Source organism: Schistocerca serialis, chromosome 12 (genome assembly GCF_023864345.2).
Source record: "Schistocerca serialis cubense isolate TAMUIC-IGC-003099 chromosome 12, iqSchSeri2.2, whole genome shotgun sequence".
Taxonomy (NCBI): domain Eukaryota; kingdom Metazoa; phylum Arthropoda; class Insecta; order Orthoptera; family Acrididae; genus Schistocerca; species Schistocerca serialis.
In genome coordinates this window covers 116,701,601-116,724,046 of record NC_064649.1, presented here as the reverse complement: position 1 = coordinate 116,724,046, position 22,446 = coordinate 116,701,601, and the positions used below count along the sequence as shown (strand labels likewise).

Sequence of the window (22,446 nt, the reverse complement as noted above, 5' to 3'; positions counted from 1 at the left end):
ATTGAAATTTAATTATAACAAATTGCACCAAGAACAATGCGTTTTGGTCGGATGTTCAGTGTGTCGCTGCCTCCAAATAGCGTACTCTGATAATACGCAAGTTACAATAATTCTTTTGCCACGAATGTGATGTGTCTTATTACTTTATTGGAATGAATCACACTGTTAACAACGGTTTTTCCAGTGATTCTCAATTTGCTAGTGCTCAGAAACGGCATATATACATATAGGTTTGAAATGAATGCCAATATGGCGCCTCACCACTCTGTACTGAAGGGAGACGGCGTGCGTGTGACGTAGGTGGCGTTGTGACATCTCATTGGTCAACGGTCAGACGCACGCTCAGAGTATCTGACACGCCAGATATTGCTGTGCACGTTCGGAAAGACTCCCCAAGCGTGCTATTCCACGCTATGACGCCAGAAACTCGGCACGCTCAACGCTCAAAGTTCGGATGCACGGTCCGTGTGCCGACGGAGCAATATCTGGCATGTCAGATATTCTGAGCGTGCGTCTGAGCGTTGACCAATGAGATGGCACAACGCCACCTACGTCACACGCACGCCGTCTCCCTTCAGTACAGAGTGGTGAGGCGCCATATTGGCATTCATTTCAAGCCTATACGTATATATACGGTTTCTGAGCACCAGAAAATTGAGAATCCCTGGAAAAACCGTCGTTAGTTGTGTGATCCGTTCCAATAAATAATGAGAAACATCACATTCGTGGCAAAAGAATTATTGTAACTTGCGTGTTGTGAGGGTAGGCTATTTGAAGGCAGCGACACACCGAAGATCCACCCAAAACACCTTGTTCTTGGTACAATTTGTTATAATTAAATTTCAATTAGTAACAGAATTATCTACGATTAACAATATGGCGAACTGCATAGAGCGTGTTGTTGGTTTAGCGTAATGAGTAGCGTCTCTGCTCGCTAATCTGTATTTGTTGGGGCGGTGGTTCGCGTCTGAACACTTATTCATTTTTTTCCTAACATTCGCGCTTTTATTAGGTTGTGATACTTTATTATTAGTTTAATATAAACATACACTATATTATTTGATGTTATGTAAATATAAGTTCACCTTCTTTTGAGGGGTGACTTTGTTCGATTGGCTTACAGGACAGCTTGCGCTACCTGTATAATCATATTTTGCTCCTTTATCTGTTACGCTTCGTAATTCACACGTTGCAAAGATTCTGCTACTAGGTAGGAACAGTGATCAAGTAAGACTGACCCTGGGGTTTTACTAAAATATGGCAATGATGAAATGATGTTTTATCTTAAGCGCAGAAGTATTCCAAATTTGTACCGCAATTTTGTAATGGAACTTTTGTAAGCCTGTGTCATTATTGATCGGACATGGTACTTTCGCGCCCGGGTTCCCGAGTTCGATTCCCGGCGGGGTCAGGGATTTTCTCTGCCTCGTGATGACTGGGTGTTGTGTGATGTCCTTAGGTTAGTTTGGCTTAAGTAGTTCTAAGTTCTAGGGGACTAATGACCATAGATGTTTAGTCGCATAGTGCTCAGAGCCATGGTACTTTGCTTTTCGTGGACGATGAAGGAAATGTGCATTTTAATAGGGCTAACGTGGGTATTTTACGCGCGCCCATTGCGTAAACAGTGTGATTTACGAACTACCAGAAACATCCCTCAACTGCCGCTGGAGTGCGTTGCGATCGCGTATATCACGTTGGGGTCCACGTACCGTATGCACAAGTCTCTACGTTCGTGAGCGTTCAGCAGCACGTTGAACTTGGCACGCTCAACGTTAACGTTCGACAGCACGGTCCGTGTGCCGACGGCTTAAGGGTTGGGTCCCTTGTCTCCCCCTCCTCCTCCTCATCGCTGTCGCGCAGTAAAGGTACTTACTGAACCTTTCCGCTGCTTTTCTTAACATAGGACCAGAATCTCTATGGATTTTTTTTCGCCACATTTCTAGAGCGAGTTTCGTTGTGGAAACTATTAAATGCGTCTCGCATTGAAATCCGCACCAAATTTCAAGCCTAAGTAAAACTTCGCCAATCTTGGAGATTTTGCGCTCGTCTAAATTATACGTGCCTTTTCCGGTGCTCCTGCAGCAGCTTTCCGTCGTGTTTTGTGTACCATGGGGGATCAGTTTCGTCTGACATTAATTTATTTGGTATGAATCTCTCGAGTGCTGTTGATACTATTTCTTTGAACTTAAGCCACATATGGTCTTCACTTGCATAGTTTGGAAGGATTGGAGACTGTCTCTTAGAAAGACGTCACCCGAATTTTTGGTTGCTTCTATAAACAGATATATTTCGCGTTTGCCGGCCGGAGTGGCCGAGCTGTTCTAGACCCTTCAGTCCGGAACCGCGCGAACGCTACGGTCGCTGGTTCGAATCCTGCCTTGGGCATGGATGTGTGCGATGTCCTTAGGTTAGTTAGGTTTAGGTAGTTCTAAGTTTTAGGGGATGATGGCCTCAGAAGTTAAGTCCCATAGTGCTCAGAGCCATTACAACCATTATTTTGCGTTTAGTTTTGGTGAATTTCTTTGTTGCGGAATTGAGCCTCGCTACGACTCTGTGTTCACTAATCCCTGTGTCCGCGTGATGCTCAGGATTATTTGTGGCTAAGAGGTCAAGTGTGTTTTCGTAACCGTTTACAATTTGAATGACCTCTTGAACTAATTGTTGTAAATAATCTTAAAAAAAGCGTTTAGAACAATTACGGAAGTTGTTTTCTATCTACAACAGGGTCTGAAAATGTATTTTTGTCAGCCAGCTGTTGTGGCCGAGCGGTTCTAGGCACTTCACTTCAGTCCGGAGCCGCGCTGCTGCTACGGTCGCAGGTTCGAATCATGCCTCGGGCATGGATGTGTGTGATGTCCTTAGGTTAGTTAGGTTTAAGTAGTTCTAAGTCTAGAGGACTGATGACCTCAGATGTTAAGTCCCATAGTGTTTAGAGCCATTTTGTACTTTTGTCAGCATACGGAAGGTAGATTGAAGTCACTGCCAACTACAATTGTATGAGTAGGGTACCTGTTTGTGATGAGACTCAAGTTTTCTTTGAACTGCTCAGCAACTGTTTCACCTGAGACCGGGGGTTGCTAAAAGGAGCCAGTTATTAATTTATTCCGGTTGTGGAATATAACGTCTGTCCATACTAAGTCACAGCAACTACCTGCTTCAATGTCGCTTGTGTGCTGGAACACACATTACCTTATTTTTCCTTAAGTTGTGCTTCTTGTTTCTGTTGTAGTGCAGATCATTACAGTTACGGCTTTTCCCTCCAAAACCTAGGATGCTTACTCTGTGATCCTGTAAATACCAGAGCTAAACAATGTAGAACAACAACGTACGGTACAAGCATAGCATTCTGTATTACTTCATTTCCTTATTTCTAACATTTTAAAATTGTACGTCGACTTTAGATGACATTTCAATCATAGATGTTCTTACCTCTGTTCATGAACGTTGTCCCTTTACACTTTATTAGCTAATGTTTCGCCGCAAGGGATATCGGGTTTTAGAGTAAATTAATATGAAGTATGTCGTCCTTCTTTTCAAACATTCACATACCCATTTCTTCTTTCCTTATTGCCTGTTGGGCATGCAGTTGTAGCAATTAAAGTAGGCACAAATGCAGCGATCAAAAAGAAATGGTTAGCGTACATTCGCATTCTGTTTACACCGTTCCTCTCTTGTTGCTCTCATGGCGATGGACTGTTTCTATCGCAATCAGTAAGCGTGAAAGGAAGCTACCGTACAGACAGAGGGATCTATATTTATACTTGGCGGAACTAATTACATACTGACATAATCGTCGGAATTGCTTTCGTTTCCAAAAAGATACAAATATTTCGATTTCGGAAAAGAAGCTCTGTATTTGGCCAAGATGGCGAAGAAGAAGGTCCCTTACGTACTGGTTGTATCGAGTAAGATGTGGAGACGGCTGTTTGAAAGCGGACAGAAGAAATACGAGGAAGGGCGTCCCTTACCTGAGGGATCGCTACTCAAGCTACCTGGCGAAGGGAAAAGTGTGGCAAAAGTCCGGCGTGGCAAATGTCCGGCATTCATGTGGAGGGGGCTATCGAGCGCACTGGGTGTAACCGGTTGCATGAAGTGGCACATGTCGGCAAGAATGATGCCTGCCGCTTGGGTTCTGAGGCCATCCTCCCGGTCCTTTCGGAGGCTGGCTGATTCGGTGAAGGCAACTGGCAACGCACGCGGAGTGCAGACTAAGCTATTTGTAGCATCGTACCCAGGCTTGATAGTGGACCTCTGTTTTGGAGCAGAGTGGAAGGTCCAAACCAGAGGCTCAGATGACTCTGCGACGGTATCGGGTCCGAATTTCTCGACCTCCGCTATCGGGTGCAGAATTGTACAGTGTAACGTCCCCTTAGAAAAATTATACATGACTGTGTTTCAACTGACACACAATATTTTTAGCGCAATACACCAATACACCAATAAAAAAACCTAAACAGCCTACTTGAACAGTTTCCTTAATAGAGCAGGCGTGCACTACACGCAGGAAGCGGCTACTAGGGTAGCGGAGTACGTGTGGCGTGCACATGTGTGTTTTCTAGGTTAGAGAACCCTTCGCATCAAAGACGATTTGCCTGTTCAAAATGATTCAAATCGCTTCGAGCACTATGGGACTTAACATCTGAGGTCATCAGTCCCCGCCGGCCGGAGTGGCCGTGTGGTTCTAGGCGCTACAGTCTGGAGCCAAGCGACCGCTTCGGTCGCAGGTTCGAATCCTGCCTTGGGCATGGATGTGTGTCATGTCCTTAGGTTAGTTAGGTTTAATTAGTTCTAAGTTCTAGGGGACTGATGACCTCAGAAGTTAAGTCGCATAGTGCTCACAGCCATTTGAACCATCAGTCCCCTAGAACTTAGCACTACTTAAACCAAACTAACCTACGGACATCATACACATCCATGCCCGAGGCAGGATTCGAACCTATGACCGTAGTAATCGTGCGGTTCCAGACTGAAGCGCCTAGAACCGCTCGGCCACCGTGGCCGGCATTTGCCTGTTAAATCAGCCACAGGGTCCTCGCAGATCAGAGATATAAAAAAGTAATACGATTTCAGTAAACTGCAGGAGCATCCAAGGAAAGGGCCAAGAATTAGTATCGCTTATTGAAGGTTATAAAGCACAGATAGTATTGGGAACAGAAAGATGGTTGAAACCAGACGTCAACGACAACGAAATCCTAAGTTCAGATTGGAATGACGGCGTGTTTATTGCAGTAAAAAAATTCAATAAAATCTAGTGAGGCTATCACGGATTCCGAATGTGAATTAACCTGGGTGAAATTGGATATCAAAGAACGGTCAATAATGGTGATCGGATGTTTTTTAGGCCACCTGGGTCAGGATCTGCAGTTATAGAGCGCTTCAGATAGAACTTGCAGAATATCATTAGTAATTTTCCTGATCGTGCCGTTGTAATGGGGGGGGGGGGGGGGGTGACTTAAACTTGCTAGGTACAGATTGGGAGTGTTATGCCATCAAAACTGGTGCCAGAGACAGCGATTCGTGTGGCACTGTTTTGGATGTCTTGTCCGAACATTACCTTGGGCAGATAGAGAACCAACTCGAGAGGGTAACGTCTTAGACCTCCTAGCAAGAAACAGACCTGAGCTTATCGAATCAGTTAACTCAGAGGAAGGTATCAGTGATCATATAAGGCTGTGACAATATATGACGACGGGTCCTACAAGCAATGTTAAGAAAGGTAGGAAGATATATTTGCTCAGCAAGGGTGACAGGATATAAATTTCAGGATATCTCAGCAATCAGCATCAAATATTCGGTAGTGATGACGAAGATGTGGAGAACAAATGGAAAAAATTCAAAGGCATCGTTCAATATGCCCTAGACAAGTATGTTCCGAGTAAGGATTTAAGGGATGGAAAAGATCCACCATGGTTTAATAGCCGTGTTAGAACGCTGCGTAAACAAAATGCACTTCATCTCAGATTCAAGAGAAGTAAAAACCTAGTTGACAAACAAAGGCTGAACAAAGCGAAAATGCGCGCAACTAGAGCAATGAGAGAAGCGTTCAATGATTCTCAAAGTAAAACGCTGTCAACCGACCTGAGTAAAAACCCTAAGAGATTTTGGTCATAGCCGGCCGCTGTGGCCGAGCGGTTCTAGTCGCTTCAGTCCGGAACCGCGCTGCTGCTACGATCGCAGGTTCGAATCCTGCCTCGGGCATGGATGTGTGTGATGTCCTTAGGTTAGTTAGGTTTAAGTAGTTCTAAGTCTAGAGGACTGATGACCTCAGATATTAAGTCCCATAATTAAAAAAAAAATATTGGTCATACGCAAAATCAGTAAGTGGGTGAAAATCATCTATTCATTCTCTCGGCGACCACATCGGCACCGAAACAGAAGATAACAGAGAGGAGGCCGAAATACTGAATTCGGTCTCCGAAGTTGTTTCACCGTGGAAGGTCGCAACACTGCCCCTCCTTTCAATCGTCGTACGAACGTCGAAATGGCAGATATTGAGATAACCAATCGCGGAACTGAAAAGCAGCTAGAATCCCTTAGCAGTGGAAAGGCGTTAGGACCAGATGAGATACATACAAGATTCTATAAAGATTATGCGAAAGAACTTTCTGCCCTTCTAGCAGTAATTTATCGTAGATCGCCTGAGCAACGAAAGGTACCTAGTCCCGTTTTTAAGAAAGGCCGTGAGACAGATTCACACAATTATAGACCTATATCGTTGACGTCAACGTGAAGAAGAATTATGGAACATGTTTTATGCCTAAGAATTATGACGATTTTGGAAAATGAACATCTCTATAAAAATCAACATGGATTTCGCAAACAGAGGTCCTGCGAAACTCAGCTCGCTCTGTTCCTGCATGAGATCCACAGTGCAGTGGACAACGGCGCTCGCTCAGGTTGATGCCGTGTTTTTCGATTTCAGTGAGGAATTTGACACCGTCCCGCATTTGCCGTTTAATGAAAAAAAAAATACGAGCCTACGGAGTATCGGAGCAGACTTGCGACTGGACTCAAGACTTTCTTCCACATAGAACTCAACACCTCGCTCTCAATGGAGCTAAATCGACAGATGTAAAGGTAATGTCCGCAGTACACCACAGGGAAGTGTGATAGGACCGTTGCTGATTACAATACATAAAAATGATCTAGCAGAAAGCGTCAGGTGCTCTTTAAGGCAATTCGCAGATGATTCAATGCCATAAGATAGCAAGAATTTGCAGGACGACCTGCAGAGAATTGGCGAATGGTACAGACTCTGGCAGTTGACTCTGAACGTAAATAAACGTAACATTCTGCGCATACATAGGAAAAGAAGTCCACTACTGTACAGCTACACTATTGATGACAAACAGCTGGAGACAGCGTCTGCAGTAAAATATCTAGGCGTAACTATCCAGAGCGACCTGAAGTGGAATGACCACATAAAACAGATAGTGGGAAAAGCAGACACCACAATCAGATTCATCGAAAGAATCTCAAGGAAATGTAAGTCATCCGCAAAAGAAGTGCCTTGAGTATTGTTCATCTCTCAGGGATCCCTATGAGGTAGAGCTGATAGAGGAGATAGAGAAGATCCAACGAAGAGCGGCGCGTTTCTTCACGGGATTGTTTAGCTGGCGAACTCCACTGGCAGACGTTACAAGAGAGGCGTTGTGCGTCACGGAGAGATTTCCCATTGAAATTTCGGTACGGCACTTTTCAGGAGGAGTCGGACAACATATTACGTCCCCACACATACATCTCGCGTATTGATCACGAGGAGAAAATTCGGGAAATTAGAGCCAATACAGAGGCTCACCGACAATCATTCTTCCCACGCACTATTCGCAATTGGAACAGAATTGGAGGGATCAGATAGTGGTTCCGAAAGTACCCTCCGCCATACACCATTAGCTGGCTTGCGCAGTATGATGTAGAGGTGGATGATGATGAACAAGAAGAAAATATGTAAGCGCGTTGTTTAGCAAGCAATCCTCATAAATGGTTCAAATGGCTCTGAGCCCTATGGGACTTAACATCTGTCATCAGTCCCCTAGAACTTAGAACTACTTAAACATAACTAACCTAAGGATATCACACACATCCGTGCCCGAGGCAGGATTCGAAACTGCGACCGTAGCGATCGCGCGGTTCCAGACTGAAGCGCGTAGAACCTCTCCGCCACAACGGCCGGCAGCAATCCTCGCTTTTAGAATGCTTTTCATATTGAATTTTCATGAAGTCTTACTGCCGTAAGTGAAAAGCTGTAAAGCATAGAGAGGTGAGCTTCCTCTAGAGACAAACCGGAATCTTGGTTTTGAAGACCCTGTTTAATTCACCAAAAAGAAATGCAGGTCGTTTTACCGTCTGCTCATTTCTTTCGCTGTCCCGCCACTAATTGTCTTCAACCGTCGTAAACACAAAAATGGTAATAATAATTAAGCGGACTTTCATACGCCACCCGAGAAAATGGCCGCAACTCCAGTGCCGAGGCCTCATTAGCAAGCGACTCAACCAGCGGAACTGTAGGGAAGGAAGCAGGCGGAAGAGACGAAGTAGGGGAGGAGAGGGGAAGTAGTCAGCTAGGGGGAAGGAGATGTCAATGGGTGGGAACGTGAGAGAAGGAGACGCAGGGGAAGCAGTGGGAGGAGACGAGTGGGATAAAAATGAGAGGGGGCCGGCCTCCGCATTCCCGCAGCAGCGGAGGAGAGAGAGAGAGAGAGAGAGAGAGAGAGAGAGAGAGAGAGACAGTCCGTTATCAGACGGCACGGGGAGCACCACGGCCTCCAGACGGCCTTTTAACAAGAAAGAAAGTTGGGGACGGGGGGGGGGGGGGGGGGGGGGCGAGACTGCGGGAATTCGGAATGGGGGTATTACGACACGGGGAGCTCCCATGTCGGAAACGCCGTAATTTGGAATCTATTACGAGAGATTTGCTACCGTTTCTGGTCTCACGTTGCCAGAATCCCGATTCTGCCGAACGGCAGCGAGTGCACAACGCCCCCTATAGCGTGGACAGGGGGAAGAATCGTGGCTGGAAAATTTCGAACGAGGATACGAAATCCTTACACACTTCAGGAAAGGCGACGGAAAACCGACTACAAGCACACCACACGGCGATCGGATTTTTGATTATTTACACTGCTGGCCATTAAAATTGCTGCACGAAGAAGAAATGCAGATGATAAACGGGTATTCATTGGAAAAATATATTATACTAGAACTGACATGCGATTACATTTTCACGCATTTTGGGTGCATAGATCTGGAGAAATCAGTACCCAGAACAACCACCTCTGGCCCTAATAACGGCCTCGATACGCCTGGGCATTGAGTCAAACAGAGCTTGGATGGCGTGTACAGGTACAGCTTCCCATGCAGCTTAAACACGATACCACAGTTCATCAAGAGTAGTGACTGGCGTATTGTGACGACTCAGTTGCTCGGCCACCATAGACCAGACGTTTTCAGTTGGTCAGAAATCTGGAGAATGTACTGGCCAGGGCAGCAGTCGAACATTTTCTGTATCCAGAAATGCCCGTACTGGACCTGCAACATGCGGTCGTGCATTATCCTGCTAAAATGCAGGCTTTCGCAGGGATAGAATGAAGGATAGAGCCACGCGTCGTAAAACATCTAAAATGTAACGTCCACTGTTCAAAGTACCGTCAATGCGAACAAGAGGTGACCGAGACGTGTAACCAATGGCACCCCATACCATCACGCCAGGTGATACGACAGTATGGCGATGACGAATGCACGCTTCCAATGTGCGTTCACCGCCATCTCGCCAAACACGGATGCGACCATCGTGATACTGTAAACAGAACCTGGATTCATCCGAAAAAATGACGTTTTGCCATTCGTGCATCCAGGTTCGTCGTTGAGTACACCATCGCAGGCGCTCCTGTCTGTGATGCAGCGTCAAGGGTAACCCCATCCATGGTCTCCGAGCTGATAGTCCATGCTGCTGCAAACGTCGTCTAACTGTTCTTGCAGATTCAAAAAATGGCTGTGAGCTCTATGGGACTTAACTTCTGAGGTCATCAGTCCCCTAGAACTTAGAACTACTTAAACCTAACTAACCTAAGGACAACACACACATCCATGCCCGACGCAGGATTCGAACCTGCGACCGTAGCGGTCGCGCGATTCCAGACTGTAGCGCCTAGAAACGCTTGCCCACTCCGGCCGGCGGTTCTTGCAGATGGTTGTTGTCTTGCAAACATACCCATTAGTGGACTCAGGGATCGAAACGTGGCTGCACGATCCGTTACAGCCATGCGGATAAGATGCCTGTCATCTCGACTGCTAGTGATACGAGGCCGTTGGGATACAGCACGGTGTTCCGTATTACCCACCTGAACGCACCGATTCCATATTCTGCTAACAGTCATTGGATCTCGACCAATGCGAGCAGCAATGTCGCGATACGATAAACCGCAATCGCGATAGGCTACAATTCGACCTTTATCAAAGTCGGGAACGTCATGGTACGCATTTCTCCTCCTTACACGAGGCATCACAACAACGTTTCACCATGCAACGCCGGTCAACTGCTGTTTGTGTATGAGAAATCGGTTGGAAACTTTCCTCATGTCAGCAAGTTGTAGGTGTCGCCACCGGCGAAAACCTTGTGTGAATGCTCTGACAAGCTAATCATTTGTATAGCACATCATCTTCTTCCTGTCGGTTACATTTCGCGTCTGTAGCATGTCATCTTCGTGGTGTAGCAATTATAATGGCCAGTTGTGTGTATTTATGGCACATGAAGCTCAGGTCTCAAATATCTATCCTTCCCAGTAATTTTACGTAATTTTAAAAAATCTCGAGTATATCGACTGTGTCTTTAATACCATAAAGAAAAATCGATTTTTCTACGGGCAGCGTGGTTCTGTGTTAGAATGTTTAGCTATCACATGGGGCATCTATGTTCGATTACGGACCGACGCAACATTTTAACCAATTGTTGACGTTTTACAAGCATTTCAGTGAAGCGTTAAATACACAACGGCGAAAAAATTGTTTGTTCTTAATTTAAACAACCTTTATTAACAATATTTTATAAAACGCCGGAAGTTAAGAATTTATATCTGCAATGAAAACGGAATTTTTGTGTGAGACGTGTAATTAGAAAAAGGAATAAGTGTTTTTTCATAAAAATCACAATCAAATAATTGTTAATTTGGGTATATTTGATGAACTTCATATTTAAATGACATAGGTCCGCACTAGGTGGGACTGACGGACGACACTGAAAAAGTACAAAGAAGGGCAGCTCATTTTGTATTATCGCGAAGTAGAGGAGATAGTGTCACAGACATGATACGTAAATTGGAGTGGCAATCATTAAAACAAAGGCGTTTTTCGTTGCGACGGGATCTTCTCATGAAATTTCAATCACCAGTTTTCTCTTCCGATTGCGAAAACATTCTGTTGGCGCCCACCTACATAGGGAGAAATGATCGTCACGATAAAATAAGAGAAATCAGGGCTCGCACAGAAATATTTAAGTGCTCATTTTTCCCGCGTGCCGTTCGAGAGTGGAACGGTAGAGAGACAGCATGAAGGTGGTTCATTGAACCCTCTTCCAGGCACTTTATTGTGAATAGTAGAGTAATCACGTAGATGTAGGTATTCTCACTGAAAGGAAAACACGAAAAATAATGACCGAAATGAGGCTCGTACCAGCAATACACCGATTAGTAGTCGCGGCTGCTATTAATTTTTTTCCCCATCTTTATGTATTTTACGCTTGACCTAAATGCTCACAGAACATGCAACATAGTAAAAAATTTGCACAGGCTTGGACTCGAACCCAAGTTCCCGCACACGGCAAGCGAGGATTCTATCACAGAGCCTCTCGAAAAAATCGACCTTGCTTTAGCGTATAATAGTCGCTTAGAAAATTTTAAATTAGATTTTCTCAAGAATTTTTAGTGGTACACTCGAACGCTTTGATGGGTTGGTATCCGAGTTCTCAACTTCACGTATTACAAAAATCCGATTGCCGTCTGGGATCCTTGTGGGATCGATCTGGTAGACAACATCGGACGGGGAAAACACTACAGAAACGTGTGGTTGCTTGGCTGATTTATGGCAGGGGACCAAACAGAGAGCTAATCAGTCCCACCGGCTTCGGGAAGTACGGGGAAGGAAGTCGACCGTGTCCTTTCAAAGGAACCGTCCCGACATTTGCCTGAAGCTATTTAGGAAAATCACGGAAGACCTAAATCAGGACGGCCGGATGCGGGTTTGGACCGTCGACTTACCGAATGCAAGTCCAGTGTGATAACCACTGCGCCACCTCGCTCCATCATAAAAACGTGTGCTATGACGAGAGTCGGCAACAAACACTCCTACAACATATAGACGAGACTGATGCCAACACCGCAACACTGGAATAATGCGAATGTGCCGTGAGCATTCTACGAAAACAATACGCGGCAGTCTCCAAGTATCAGAGGTGTGATCTCTTCAAATCTAGACGTTTGCATTTAACAACCACGTGCGAAAGAACCCCACTCGAATAGATGACGGTCTGTCAGAACTTCCGCCAGCTTTGGAAGAGCCAGCCACCACAAAACTCTTCCATCTGGAGTGCAAGACGTATGAGACAGGTGAAATACCGTCACACTTCAAGAGGTAGTACGAGGCTGAGTCAAATGAAAACCTTAAATTTGTAATAACAAATCGAAATTTCGCGCCCTTATCCTGTAAGTTGGTAAGCGTGCTACAAGCAGCGTGCAGAATGGCCTGTAGGTGGCAGTATAGTGCAGATGCACACATACAGTCGCAGTATCAGTATAAAGATGGCCGCCCCACTTGCGACTTGCACCAGGGACGAACAGCGTTCTGTTATTCGGTTTTTGCGTAGTGAAAGTGTGAAACCTGTTGAAATTCATCGACGAATGAAGGTTAGTACGGTGATGCATTTTTGTCACAGCAGCAAGTCTACGAATGGAGTAGGAAGTTCGCAAATGGTGTGACTTCAGTGGAAGATGCTCCTCGTCCAGGTCAGGCACAACGAGTTGTGACTCCACAGAACATTGCAGCAGTTGAAGCCACAGTGAAGGAAAACCGCCGAGTGACACTGAATGGCATTGCAGCATGTTTAGTCGTGGGTCAGCACACCACATTGCGCATGATGTGCTCCAGTTTCACGAAGTGTCTGCAAGATGGGTGTCACGGCAGCTGACTCCTGAAATGAGAGAACGACGTGTTGATGCTTCTGAAGAACGTCTTCGGCGCTTTGAACGAGAAGGTTATGGCTTCCTTGAAAGAATCGTTACTGGGGACGAAACCTGGGTTCACTTCCACCAACCGGAAACGAAGAGAGCGAGCAAAGTATGGCGCCATTCCTCATCACCAAAACCAAAGAAGTTTCGAACAGAATCATCAGCAGGGAAGAACATGCTGACTCTCTTTTGGGACGAAAAAGGCGTCATTTTGGAGCATTACATGCCTAGAGGGACCACTGTCACCAGTGCATCATACACAGATCTCCTAAAAAATCATCTGCGGCCTGCAATCAAATCAAAGCGACGTGGATTGCTGTCAGCAGGTGTCCTTTTACAACATCACAATGCAAGGCCCCACACTGCCCGTACAATAGTTGCAACAATCACAGACCTGCAATTTGAGTGTGTTCCTCATCCACCATACTCACCAGACGTTGCCCCAAGTGATTTACATATATTTCGACCACTCAGAGACGCAATGGGAGGAAACAAGTTCCATTCTGATGAAGAGGTACGCCACGCGGTGCATGAGTGGTTGCGCGGACTACCAAAAGAATTTTTTTTTCTAAGGGAATTTATGCACTTTGTAAGCGCTGGAGGACTTGCATTGAGCGTGGGGGAGATTATGTTGGAAAGTGATACGGCTTTGTTCCACTTCTGCACAATAAATAATATTTAAAAAAATATTAAAGGTTTTCACTTGACTCGCCCTCGTAATAGTTCGTATTTGAAAGAGAGTAGGTGCTGAGAGGTGTGAAAATTACCGAACTATCAGTTTAATAAGTCATGGTTGCAAAATACTAACAGGAATTCTTCACAGAAGAATGCAAAATCTGGTAGAAGCTGATCTGTGAGTTGATCAGTTGGGATTCCAGAGAAATGTAGGAACACGCGAGGCAATACTGACTGTACGACTTCTCTTAGAAGACAGGAAAGGCAAACCTTGGATTAGAGTGTTTGTAGACTGAGAGAAAGTTTTTGACAATGTTGACTGGATCTTTCACTGAAGTTCTGAAGGTAGCAGGGATAAAACACAGGAAGAGAAAAATTATATACACCGTGTACAGCAATGAGACCGCAGTTACATGAGTAGAGAGGCATCAGAATCTATCAGCAGCTAGAAATGAGCAAGAGAGGGTTGTAGCCTATCCCTGCTATTATTCGATCTGCACACTGAGCACCGTGGCCCTGTGGCCGAACGGTTCTAGGCGCTGCAGTCCGGAACCGCGCTACTGCTGCGGTCGCAGATTCGAATCCTGCCTCGGGCATGGATGTGTGTGATGTCCTTAGGTTAGTTAGGTTTAAGTAGTTCTAAGTGTAGGGGACTGATGACCTCAGATGTTAAGTCCCACAGTGCTCAGAGCCTTTTTTTTTTTTTTTTTTTTTTTTTGCGCACTCAGCAAGCAGTAAAGGAATCCAAAGAAAAATCTGGAGAAGAAATTAAAGTTCAGGGAGAAGAAATAAAAACTTTGAGGTTTGGCGTTGACATTGTCATTCTGTCAGAGACAGCAAAGTACTTGGAAGAGCAATTGAATGGAATGGACAGTGTTTTGAAAGGAGGATATAAGGTGAAAACCATAAAAGAAGGATAATGGAATGTAGAAGAATTTACTCAGGTGATGCTGAGGGAATTAGATTAGGAAACGAGATACTTAAAGTAGTAAAGGAGTTTTGCTATTTAGACAGCAAAATAACTGATGATGGTCGAAGTTGAGAGGATATTAAATGCATATTGGCGTTGGCAAGGAAAGCGTTTCTGAAGAAGAGAAAATTGTTAACATCGAGTATAGATTTAAATGTCAGGAAGTCGTTTATGAAAGTATTTGTGTGGAGTGTAGCCATGTATGCAAGTGAAACATGGACGATAAACAGTTCAGACAAGAAGAGAATAGAAGCTTTTGAAATGTGGTGCTACAGAAGAATGCTGAAGATTAGATGGGTAGATCACGTAAAGAATGAGGAGAGATACTAAATGGAAGTGGGGAGAGAAAAAATTTGTGGCACTACTTGAGTAGAAGAAGGGAACGGTTGGTAGGACATACTCTGAGACATCAAGAGCACTCTGTGTTGATGACAACCTCATCTTATCTGCACATATTGAATTTTTAATTTTAGATTTGAAGACGCCATATCCGTTTCTAGTTCAGTAGTTATACTCACGCCTTTTATGCTGGCATGGTCTCCAAATCTGTAATAGTTACGTCCGTACTTACTAAACTTGTGCACAACTCTTATTAAGGACACCTCCACATGTTATGTTTCTACACTCTTCTGTGTGCATCGTAACATGCGATAAATATAATAACTTTTGTTTTGATTTACATCGATAATGCACAAAGGGGAGAAATTATGTAAGAAATGAAGTAAAATGTTTATTCCCGAGTACATGGACAGCCTCCGCAGAATTACAGGGTAGCGCAGTCAAAAACAGCCCGACTCCAATTTGAATGCGAATGCAATATTTCGACTTATGAAATAGACTTAAGAGCAACAACAGTGAACAGTTAATGAATAATCGATTGTTAGCATTCTCCTGTCAGCATTTCAGTTTATTTCATCAGTGAAATTACACGTTTCTCTTTGTGAGCTGCAAAATGAGTTTATCGATAGAAGACAATTAAAATTGTTGAAGCATATGTGAAAACAGGTTTGATTATGGGAACTCGGAAAATTTTCGGGTCAAGTATCCGGATAGAGGACTACCATCAAAGGGAGCAATAGAGAGGCGGCACAAAAACGGTGCACCTACGGATCCGTGCAAAATGTAAAACGAAAGAATTCCTTCAGTTCGCTCACCAGAAGTTATTGCAGACATTCGCCGAAGAGTTATTCAGGGCTCAGGCGCGTGCAAGGAAGAGGAGTTGCCGGCTTATATTGAAAAGTCTTAATTTGAAGCCATATCTTGTGGCGGTTTGCAGCAATTGCGGGAAGATGACAGTCAGAAACGTGTAGATTAGTGCACGTGGCTTTTAAGTAACATAGACGATGGTTTGTTAGTCCCTTTTCATTGCATCATGACTGATAAAGGCCGGCCTATGTGACCGAGCGGTTCTAGGCGCTTCAGTCCGGTACCGAGATGCTGCTCCGGTCGCAGGTTCGAACCTGCCTCGGGCAGGGATGTGTGTGAAGTCCATAGGTTAGGTAGGTTTAAGTAGTTTTAAGTTCCAGGGGACTGATGACCTTAAATGTTAAGTCCCATAGTGTTTAGAGCCATTTGAACCATTTTTTTGACTGATGAAGCATGGTTCGCCGGCTCTAGCAACCTGTGACTTTTTTTTCCTGTGGGAACGCTCGAAGAGCAAGGTCTATGAAACAAGTCCACACACAATACAGGAACTGAAAGACAGCTTGAGCCGTGAAGCTGCCACCATCGATATCCGAGCTTTACGCCGGTCGTATCTGAATATGCTTAGATGTGCACAGCTGTGTACTGATGTTGCAAGGGGTCAAAAAAATGGTTCAAATGGCTCTGAGCACTATGGGACTTAACTTCTGTGGTAATCAGTCCCCTAGAACTTAGAACTACTTAAACCTAACTAACCTAAGGACATCACACACATCCATGCCCGCGGCAGGATTCGAACCTGCGACAGTAGCAGTCGCGCGGTTCCGGACTGAGCGCCTAGAACCGCACGGCCACAGCGGCCGGCTGCAAGGGGTCACATTCAGTATCTACAGTAAATGTATTTTTCACTGTAGTAAATAATACGTCAATTTCATCTCTTCGTTTCTGTAATTTCAGTACATTTCCTTTGTATTTAAATTGGCTACTTTTATTTGTGCCATCCTGTATAAAGCGTGTTTCCGTAAGAGCACGCAAAAAAATAGGATATTTGTGGTAAGATCTTGTAAGACCAAACTGCTAAGGTCATCGTCCCTGCGCTTACACACTACTTAATCGAACTTAAACTAACACTAAGGACAACACACACACCCATGCCCGAGTGAGGACTCGAACCCCCGACGGAGGGAGCGGCGCGGACCGTGACAAGACGGCTGAGACCGCGCGCCTACCCCGCGCAAAAATTTAACAGGACGTAGAAGATGCTCCACCGAACAATCTGAGGTAGGGATCCTGGGTTAGGAGATGCCAGCTTAAGGAGATAATAGCAATATAATTGTGTACTTTTTTATTTACGTTAGTTAACTGCAAACACCAATTTGATACAATGAACGTACCATTTGTACTGTATCTTACAAAATGTGCTGAAACTGACGGCCATCAGCACTGCAAGCATGACATTTGTGAACAAGATTCCGAAACGCCTTCACAAATAACCCTGGTGTGTTTCGAATCACATCACAGGCAGCTACAATTCGGGCAACTAAATGGGGTTCAAATGGGTCTGAGCACTATGCGACTTAATTTCTGAGGTCATCAGTCGCGTAGAACTTAGAACTAATTAAACCGAACTAACCTAAGGACGTCACACCCATCCATGCCCGAGGCAGGATTCGAACCTGCGACCTTAGCGGTCACGCGGTTCCACACTGACGCGCCTAGAACCGCACGGCCACACCGGCCGGCTCGGGCAACTAATTCCATCTCCATATGCACTCAGGTCTCTCATACACGTGACTTTAGATATCCCCGTGGGAAATAATCAAGGGAATTCAGGTCAGGTGACAACACAGGCCATGGAAGAGGACCTCCACTTCCAATTCAGCTACCAGGAAATACCGTACCGGTACTGCTCCATCGTACTGTACTGTATGTCTCTTAACAGCACTGAGTAATGAATGGATCTGCCGTTAATTCATAGCTCGTTCTGTCGAGGGACAATGTAAACACGATACAACAGACCCATCTACATCTACGTGATTACTCTACTATTCACAATAAAGTGCCTGCCAGAGGGTTCAATGAACCACCTTCATGCTGTCTCTCTACCGTTCCACTCTCGAACGGCACGCGGGAAAAATGAGCACTTAAATATTTCTGTGCGAGCCCTGATTTTATCGTGACGATCATTTCTCCCTATGTAGGTGGGTGCTGCCAGAATGTTTTCGCAATCGGAGGAGAAAACTGGTGATTGAAATTTCATGAGAAGATCCCGTCGCAACGAAAAACGCCTTTGTTTCAATGATTTCCACTCCAATTCACCTATCATGTCTGTGACACTATCTCCCCTATTTCGCGATAATACAAAACGAGCTGCCCTTCTTTGTACTTTTTCGATGTCATCCGTCAGTCCCACCTGATGCGGATCCCACACCGCACAGCAGTACTCCAGAATAGGGCGGACAAGCGTAGTGTAAGCAGTCTCTTTAGTAGACCTTTAGTAGACACCTTCTAAGTGTTCTGCCAATGAATCCCAGTCTTTGGTTTGCTCTGCCCACAATATTATCTACGTGATCGTTCCAATTTAGGTTATTTGTAATTGTAATCCCTTGACATTAGTTGAATTTACAGCCTTCAGATTTGTGTGACTTATCGCATAATCGAAATTTCGCGGATTCTTTTAGTACTCATGTGAATAACTTCACACTTTTCCTTATCCACCTTATAGATGAGTAATGTCAACAAAACCTGCATCGTGACTTCCTGATAACCAGGCTCTTCCTCCTTGTTTCCTTGAACGAAATGAAGAGTGTACAAGTAAATAAACAGCACAGTACTTGTAAACTTGTACGCATGTTACTTGTAAATGAGTAATGCTAGACAAAGCGGTAAACAAATTTAATTCTATATCTCCTTAAGCCGTCTTCTCCAACTCCTGGTTCCCTATTTCAACCATTCTCTACGTCCTGTTACAGTTTTGCACACTCTTACGGAAACACCCTGTAGAATATCACATATGTTCAGCCTGCAAGAGTGGCCGAGCGATTCTAGGCGCTACAGTGCGGAATCGCGCTGCTGCTACGGTCGCAGGTTCAAAATGGTTCAAATGGCTCTGAGCACTATGGGACTTAACATATATGGTCATCAGTCCCCTAGAACTTAGAACTACTTAAACCTAACTAACCTAAGGACAGCACACAACACCCAGCCATCACGAGGCAGACAAAATCCCTGACCTCGCCGGGAATCGAACCCGGGAACCCGGGCGTGGGAAGCGAGAGCGCTACCGCACGACCACGAGATGCGGGCTCGCGGGTTCGAATCCTGCCTCGGGCATGGGTGTGTGTGATGTCCTTAGGTAAGTTAGGTTTAAGTAGTTCTAAGTTATAGGGGACTGATGACCTCAGAAGTTAAGTGCCATAGTGCTCAGAGCCATTTGAACCATTTTGAACCTATGTTCAGAGATCATAACTGCAAGAGAACAAAAGATACAAGGAAAAACTCTCTGAAGAAGACAAAAACAGTTTGCGTAAAGAAAGGAGACGAGCAAGTAAGAAAGATTGGGGTTAAATGTGGCGCTCGGATGAGGCCTTGGAGACATTGCAGAAGCTCACAGAGAACCTGTGCCACCCACGCACTGCAGGCTACACAGCTCACACGCTGTCATGTTATCACCGCCACTAATCACTTCCAGCAACTCTCGCTCTTCTCAACCCCACAGTGCCATTCTAAATACCGGGACGTATTAATTTTGTAACGTCTTCTAACTTGATGCCTTTGTTACAAGATGTAAAAACCTCATGATGAACATTGCTCCTGTCATGCCGTTTAATTCACTTCCGAGTGCGTGGGTCGAACTCGGCAGGATTCAATAAGTAATGCCCCACAATTTTTTCTCAAAACATATTTATTGTTAAGAGTCAGAATTTGCTGACTATACATCAACATATCTCGTCCATGCCCCATTTCTCTACGCAGTCTCCATCACGTTCTACGGTCGTACGCCAATGTTTGAAAGAGCACGTACTCCCTGCGGGTAAAAGCATGTCTTACACTCCCGTCATCTTCAAAGTGTTCCGCGTAGAGAATCTTTAAGCGACCCAGAGAGATGGAAGTCCGAGGGTGCCAGGTCTGGACTGTAGGGTGGATGAGGCGGTGATGTCCAACCCAATTTGGCGACGTGTTCCCGTGTTCTCAGACTTGTGTGTGAGAGTGCATTATCGTGTTGGAGCAAGATTTCTGTTGGATACTTGTCCGATCGAACATGTCGGACACGGTTCTTGAGTTTATTCAGTCTTCACGTATGACTCTGAAATGATGGTTGACCCTCTTGGTATCACATCCACGAGATAGACCCCATCACAATCCCGTGACTTTTCCGACAGACGGGATTGTCTTGAATTTCTTCTTTCCTGGTGAATGAGGATGATGGCTCTCCCTGTGGACTGCCTTTTTGTTTCCGGCGCAAAGTGGTGCACCCAGCTTTCGTCCCCCAGAGCGATCCGTGACAGAAAGGCCTCTCCGTCGGTCTCAAAACGCTCCAAGAAATCAGATGAAATGGTCTCTCCTTCAATACTGTGGTCCGCTGTGAGCATTCGTGGAACCAATCATGAGCACCTCTTTGAATATCCGAGACCATCGGTCATTGCAGACGCACTTCCAATGCTGACCGACAACTGTGGAGCCGATTGTCGAGTTGTGATGCGCCGGTCGGCACGATTGAGCACGTCTGGAGCAGTGGCTGTGACAGGACGTCCCGAGCGTGGCTGGTCGTGGAGCTCTGTTTCTGCATCTCCTGAGGCCGTGACTTTCTTTACCCATCGCCCAGCTGTACTCCTACCAACTGCAGCATCGCCATACACTGCACACAAACGTTTATGGGTGTTCACCACGGTTTCTTTTTCTGCACATAAGAATTCAGTAACAGCACGCTGTTTGTAACGTGAGTCGTACGTAGACGCCATTTTGACGCTGCACTACGGCTCTGCCATCTGCCGGAACGGTTCGAAACTTCAGTGGCGCGCAGAACAAACATCAAATGTGAAGCACCAACCAGGACGTTTGTCTATGTATATTAATGGCTTTTTTTAAAAAAATGTGGGGCATTACTCATTGATCGACCCTCGTATTTGTTTGCTGAACTACCTCTAAGTCTTTTTAGTGCACTTTATAATACAAGTACGGAGACATATCTGGACTTTTGTCAGTGTTATCATTGTGGTCACTCCTGTTCATTCACGTCAGCGTGAGTAACCTCGATGAATTAATGTAACACAGCAATTGTTGATTCACGCCTGTAAGCAGAGCCTAGTACGATACTTTCCATGCTACGCGAAACAGAAATGGCTCTGAGCACTATGGGACTTAACATCTAAGGTCATCAGTCCCCTAGAACTTAGAACTACTTAAACCTAACTAACCTAAGGACATCACACACATCCATGCCCGAGGCAGGATTCGAACCTGCGACCGTAGCGGTCGCGGGGTTCTGGACCGACGCGCCTAGAACCGCACGGCCTCCGCGGCTGGACGAAACAGAAATCTCCACAGTAGATGGTCACACTGGTTCCAAGAATACTCAACGAGAAACATGTGCCCATTTTGGACTCGAACCCACATGATGTTAAGGGCAACAGTTTGAGAGTTGTACATCAGCAAGGTTACTGAATGCTCTCGGTGTCTTGAACAGACGGTGCCAATACAATTTAGCACCTTTAGCGCAGAATGACCTAGGTAGATTTTTTATGTAGCATCTCATCAGAGCAGCCTACAGTTGATGTGTCAAGGGCAGCGCGAGGGTGTGGACACTCACCGTTGTCGTTGTGGTCGAGCAGCAGCGAGGAGGAGGCGGACAGCTCCCTCTGCAGCTGGATGGTCTCGTGTCGCAGCGAGCGCACGCGCACCAGCAGCTCCTCATAGCTGGACACGGGCAGCGTCATGTCCCCGCTGGGCGGCTCGCATCTGCAACGACACACCTGCCGTCAGCATACGAGCAAACAAGCTGGGACACCGTTAACCTGACACAGTCCAGTAGCTTGTACATTCCAGAACGACGACAACGACGACGACGAAAACGCTTCCAGGGCATGACTCACAGTTTTGCTTCAAAATGGTTCAAATGGCTCTGAGCACTATGGGACTTAACATCTATGGTCATTAGTCCCCTAGAATTTAGAACTACTTAAACCTAACTAACCTAAGGACATCACACAACACCCAGTCATCACGAGGCAGAGAAAATCCCTGACCCCGCCGGGAATCGAACCCGGGAACCCGGGCGTGGGAAGCGAGAACGCTACCGCACGACCACGAGATGCGGGCACAGTTTTTTTTTTTACTGATCTCTCGAGTAGCACTCTTAACTATACCATAAGACACAGACTCTGCTGCCCTCCAAACTTCATCCCAACCACACTTTTGACACACAACAATCCAACAAGCTAT

General features: G+C 45.4%; 1 protein-coding gene across 1 annotated transcript in view; it reads right to left on the bottom strand.

Annotated features, from left to right (window-relative positions):
- LOC126427981 (uncharacterized) overlaps positions 1–22,446 on the bottom strand; it is a 724,905-nt gene that overhangs the window by 523,119 nt on the left and 179,340 nt on the right. The window contains exon 2 of the mRNA XM_050089866.1: positions 21,815–21,963. Coding sequence (XP_049945823.1) covers positions 21,815–21,963 — 149 coding nt within the window. The remainder of the gene's footprint in view (positions 1–21,814; positions 21,964–22,446) is intronic.